The 6,040-nt window shown below is 39.1% G+C and overlaps 1 protein-coding gene across 2 annotated transcripts in view; it reads right to left on the bottom strand.

Moving 5' to 3' along the window:
* Positions 1-771: 771 nt before the first annotated feature.
* The window catches only part of CFH (complement factor H), a 99,476-nt gene continuing 94,207 nt past the window's right edge, over positions 772-6,040 (bottom strand). For both annotated transcript variants that reach the window (XM_030573248.1, XM_030573249.1), the window contains 3 exons: positions 5,805-5,987; positions 4,531-4,731; positions 772-1,420 (listed from right to left, as the gene is read on the bottom strand). In XM_030573248.1, the coding sequence (XP_030429108.1) occupies positions 1,407-1,420; positions 4,531-4,731; positions 5,805-5,987 (398 nt within the window). In that variant the 3' untranslated portion in view covers positions 772-1,406. The remainder of the gene's footprint in view (positions 1,421-4,530; positions 4,732-5,804; positions 5,988-6,040) is intronic.

The raw sequence follows: 6,040 nt of genomic DNA, 5'->3' as shown, positions 1-6,040 counted from the left end.
GAAATTGCTGAGAAAAGTAAGATATCAGAAAGAAATATGTATAAACAAAATGGAGTTGTTGATCATTACTGTATGTCACAAAAGGTATAAATGCTTGCCTTAATTGTTTAATCTAACAGAGACCTACCTCAGGAGAGGAAACTCTGCCCATGTGTACTCTAACTGCAGTTTCTCGAAATAAACTGCCTCTGGCTTGTTGCTTTAACTCCAGAGAGTGAGAACTCATTTTTTTCCTATACCTAGGGTCACTGACTCTCCCTGTGCATTGAATAGGGAGCCTGGGTGAGTAAATTAGGACTGTGGATTCCACTAGGAGAATCAGTAACATAAGTGCTATACGCAGTCTTGCAAGAATGTGAAAAATTTCAAAATTTTTGGGAAAGTAAATGCACAGTTTTTTCAGCTTTATTGTGTAAGTGTGCTTACTGGTGTCTGCCACAGGTCCAGAATTTGATCCATTCCCTACCTATAGCATCCCTCAGTCTTCACTTTATCTTCATGTATTTGTCTGTGTGGAATCTGATAACGATTCATCTTTATCACAACACTAGTCTAATTTCCAGTTTATTGCATACAGTGGAAAATAGGAATAGACAATTTATTCACACACTGTCAAATGCATGTATCATGTTGATATTCAAATTAGCCGCAGGCTTTCATCTTTGTCTCCATTTTTCTACAAATCCTAAGATTCCTTCTTGCTTTACTACAGATAATGCTGTTAATAAAAAACCCGAAAAAGTCCAAATAAGAGACCTTTTAAGAATAGTGGTAAATGAAACATACAAATCTTTAATTTTAAAAAGAAGACATAATTAAGACACTAAGAGTTTAAATTTAAGCAGAGAAGTCAATGTTTTCTGTACAACTGTGCTAGATGACAGGATCATTTTTTGGTTACATGGACTAAAATATTTGGAAGAATGATCACCAGCAGCTAATAGTGATGGGCAGAACTCAAAAAAACCTCCATGCATATCCCAAACATTTTGGTGTGGTGATTGGGCTTAAAAATCTCTCAAGATTAATGTTTCTAATGAGACTTCCTTGAGTTCCTGATTTGGGCTGGAGGGAAATACTACTGCTTTCTTTTTCAGTGAGCAGGAAGTGTGTAATTCAAGATGCGCAGATGTGTATGATTTCCCTTAAAATTTCCTTTTCTAAATATAAAAAGTTGTAGTTTGATCTGAGTGTGAACTTATTTGCCGATCTGTTGTTACTATTTTATGACTATATATTTTAAACCGTTGTGACCAATGATAAAAAACGTGACTGAACTGAAACATGTAATCAATTTAAGCTAAAATAGTGACAAAGGACATAATGTGTGAAAATTACAAATAACTAGTCAGTGGATTCTGAGCCTCAGATCTCAGTTAAAATTATCTGATTGATGCTTCTTTTTTTCATCCTGAAGTACCTGTCAGAGAGAGAACAAACACTAGAAAATCAGTTTAGTACATGTCAATTTTTTAAAACAAATATTATATGCAACTTCCCTATGGACTGCACAGGAACAGACTATTGATTTCAACAAAATGGCATAAAACTTATACTGGATTGTTTTAACCTTTTTTGGAAAGTAAATGGGAACAAACTCCATCAAATATTATTGCAGTTACTTGAAATTGCAGCGGTTCAACTACTTCTTATATTAAAAATGATTACTTATTTTGAAGTAGCACAGAAAACCATACATTGATTGAATACATATTACTGTATTTTATCAGTATCCATGGTGTAGTTATTAGCATTTGAAGGTGATGGAGTTTTTGGAACAGGGATCTTGAACCTGTTTAGGTCCATGACTTTTTATCAGCTGGTTCCAGCCAGCCTTCTTCATATGTATGCATGAATTATTTGCTTCTGTTCCCATAATGCTATAAGGGAGGTGTCATTTCTCACATCAGTTTACAAAAGGTGATGTGGGAATTGCCACAATGATATAGTCATCCTAATATTGGAAGATCTGCAATTATGAGTATTCTTTATCAGAAGACAGGAGAACTAGAATGATGTAAGACAAAATATATTTTTTCATCCATAAATGTGACAGCATTGTTGCACTGGAGATAGAGTAGCTTGCCATAAGTAGGTCTGATCGATGGGCAGTCACAGGCCTCAGTGAAACTGATGGGTATGATACTTATCTTTCATTCAGGCTAAATGAGGAAGCAGTTACATGCCCCTTTGTCTAGTGATAGCTGACACAATGGAAACTACTGCCCATGGACTAGACCATATGCAAGGCGTGGGCAAAGGCTAGAGCAATTCTGGTTGAGTGGTTTCTCTAGGGATTGACAATGGGAGGGCTGGGGATTAAATGAGGGAGGGATGGAGAGTGTGTGCATGCACGTATGAATGTGTGAGCATGCCAGAAAGCTATGGAGAGACAGCAATAGACGTATTGGTAGCATGACCCTGACAGAAAAGATCTTTTTGGTCAGACTGGTGAATGTAAAGGTAGGCTTGGAATTGTGAGCAAGGAAACTGCCTCCTGTTGTCTGAGCCAACTGCTCAGAGAAACGGAACTTTGTGTCCATTCTTTGTAAATAATAAGGGCTGTGTCATGGAAATATTTCATACTACACCAATTTTTTCCTCTCAACTTAAAAATGGTGAAAGACCCTGAATATTGGCTAAAGGCTTAGGCTAAAAAGCGCAAAGTCAAAGATGACCAAAAGGAATTAAAACGGCAGCTAAAATATGACCTGGAGACCTTGCAAAAGGTATTGAAGTGACAGTGGGAGGTTTACCAGAAAGGACTGAGAGATGACATGCAGTCCAAGGCCATGTCTAAACTAATAGTTATGTTGGTAAAATTTTGTTGCTCAGGGATGTGAAAAAATACCCCTCAAGCAACATAACTTTTGCCATCATAAGCACGCACATGCACAGAGCGATGTCAATGAGAGATCTCACTGAGTTGGTTTGACTATGTCGACAGGAAAGCTCTCTCCCATTGGCATAATTTTTTTCATAGATTCATAGACTCTAGGACTGGAAGGGACCTCAAGAGGTCATCGAGTCCAGTCCCCTGCCCTCATGGCAGGACCAAATACTGTCTAGACCATCCCTGATAGACATTTATCTAACCTACCCTTAAATATCTCCAGAGATGGAGATTCCACAACCTCCCTAGACAATTTATTCTAGTGTTTAACTACCCTGACAGTTAGGAACTTTTTCCTAATGTCCAACCTAAATCTCCCTTGCTGCAGTTTAAGCCCATTGCTTCTTGTTCTATCCTTAGAGGCTAAGGTGAACAAATTTTCTCCCTCCTCCTGATGACACCCTTTTAGATACCTGAAAACTGCTATCATGTCCCCTCTCAGTCTTCTCTTTTCTAAACTAAATAAATCCAATTCTTTCAGCCTTCCTTCATAGGTCATGTTCTCAAGACCTTTAATCATTCTTGTTGCTCTTCTCTGGACCCTTTCCAATTGCTCCACGTCTTTCTTGAAATGCGGTGCCCAGAACTGGACACAATACTCCAGTTGAGGCCTAACCAATGCAGAGTAGTGCAGAAGAATGACTTCTTGTGTCTTGTTTACAACACACCTGTTAATGCATCCCAGAATCACGTTTGCTTTTTTTGCAACGGTATCATACTGTTGACTCATATTTAGCTTGTGGTCCACTGTGACCCCTAGATCTCTTTCTGCCATACTCCTTCCTAGACAGTCTCTTCCCATTCTGTATGTGTGAAACTGATTGTTCCTTCCTAAGTGGAGCACTTTGCATTTGTCTTTATTGAACTTCATCCGGTTTACCTCAGACCATTTCTCCAATTTGTCCAGATCACTTTGAATTTTGACCCTGTCCTCCAAAGCAGGCTAGATGAGCACTGTGACAGCACAGAGCGGTATTGGTACAACTGTGCTGCTGTCAGCTTGTAAGTATAGACATGGCCTAAACCTTTCTTCAGGCAGCAGCTACTAAGTATCTGGGCAGACTGAGAAGCCCAGCTGCAATACTCCCACCCTGGAATGGCAAGGCAGATAAATGAGGTGACAAGTAAACTGAGTCCCATGGATCAGATGGTTTCCCAGGAAGTAGAGGAGACTAGTGGAGCTTTGCCTAACACGTAACCTGTTAACAGTGCTTGCTGAAGCAAGGATTTAGGAGCCAAAAATCAGCTTCAGAGGGATATCAAAGGACTGAAGACCACAATAGAAGTCAGCTGTCTGGATGAGGAACTGGGCCAGCCAGAGAAGTTAGGTAAGACAAGACACTTTGCAAAATGTTTCTATCTTGTCTGTAACCCACAGAAGCCCAGATGTCAGAGGTGATTGTCCCTCAAGTAACAGTGTGGTCACCTTGCTTGTGAGCTGCATCTCTTTACCTCAATTTGCAAGAAGTCTGGGTTAGGATCCATGCTTTCTCATGAGTTTGTATGGTACCCATCACAACAGTGCCACTTGGCCATGCATTTTTGTATTTTTAAACCCTAGAATTCCTCAGTAAAAATTAAGAAATCTTTTAGTCAGATGTTTCACCAGTACTGTAGTGTAAATAGAGATTACTTACCTTTTTCCTTACATTTAGGATATGCTAATTTTCCCTCCATACACTGTACTCTAAGTGCAGAAGATATTGGATCCCTCTCATATCCCTGTTTACAGTCAAATTCAATAAAATCTCCACTTTCTGAATACAATTTAGTGGCCTCCCTCCATTTCAGCTCAATATTGTTTTTCTCCATGTCCTCTGGGGATGCTGTACATGGCTCTGGAAAAAGAAAAATGTAATGTCATTATGTACATGTGGATCTATTATTGGAAATTTGATTAACTATATTGACACTGACCCTGTCCCCGAATGCTTTACATAGTTAGATAAAACAGGGAAATATTTTCAGACAAGATTTGAAAAGTAAAGGAGAGGAGGAACAGCTGAGAGAACAAAAAGGAGCTCTAGAGGACCCTTTCACACCAAACTGTATGATATTGTGGGAAGGGACTCAGAGGAGATTGAGGTAGATGAACAGAGAGGATTTGATTCCATTTTACATTGTGGCTCCTTTGTGACACTCAGTTGATGCAAATGGGCCAGAACCTAACCATATCTGGCCAACAGAATACTCTCCATGCGGAAGGATGCTCTTTGCTCGTATAAAGCTAGCAAATCAAGCTCCCCATTGTCATCCCCCACCCCTTTTTCAGGTGACAAGGCAGGGGAGATCGAGGACATGTCAGGTTATTCACAAGATGTGAAGTCAAGTACAGGACAAAGCAGCCATTTTCTCATTTCACTTTGAGCATGTGGAGGTTAGAAAGACACTGGAGTGGACCAGACCGCATTAGCTTTATGCCATTAAAGCTCCCCCTGAGCAAAAGCGGAATCCGCTGCTGCTCATGCCAGCATCATGTCTACTCCTAGCTCTAAAGAGCAATGACCAATATTCCTCATGCCATTCTATAAGTTACTGAAATGTAGTTCATAGCATCAACTCTAACTGAAAGCTTTTCAACTAAAAATATATTTGAATACATCTTTTCATTTACAGTAAACATTGGTTTTATTGCAGTGGGTTTTTACAGGTTTTAACTGAGATTATTGTGGGGATACATTCTAAATATTTATAATGGCATGGCTGTTTGCCATTTCCTGATCTTTAAAAAAAAAAAAAAAAGGAGAATCTTCCCCTAACATATTCCTGTCTAAATCAGGAGTAACTCCATTCAGACTGATGGAATTAATGTGGTGTTATACCAGTACAAGTGACATCAGAATTGGGCTCATAATTTGAAAAATACATACTCACCACAGTTCTTTTTTATATAATATATTTTTGTACCTACCTAAGCAAACTGGTGGGTCTGTCCATTGGCCAGACTCGCAGCGAACAAATTGAGATCCCCTCATTACATGTAAACTTTTGCATTTGTATTGCACAGCTAAACCTGATTCATATACTTGCTGTACAAACTCAATGGTGTCTCCATTATCAATAATAGGTGGGGGTCCACACTTTCCAGCAGCCTCTAAAAGTAAGTATAGAAATAGAGAATATTTGCATCAGCGATTATTTACAATA

This window comes from Gopherus evgoodei, chromosome 8 (assembly GCF_007399415.2).
Source record: "Gopherus evgoodei ecotype Sinaloan lineage chromosome 8, rGopEvg1_v1.p, whole genome shotgun sequence".
Taxonomy (NCBI): Eukaryota; Metazoa; Chordata; order Testudines; family Testudinidae; genus Gopherus; species Gopherus evgoodei.
Note: the sequence above shows the minus strand (reverse complement) of the source record. Positions and strands in the feature narration are given on the sequence as shown.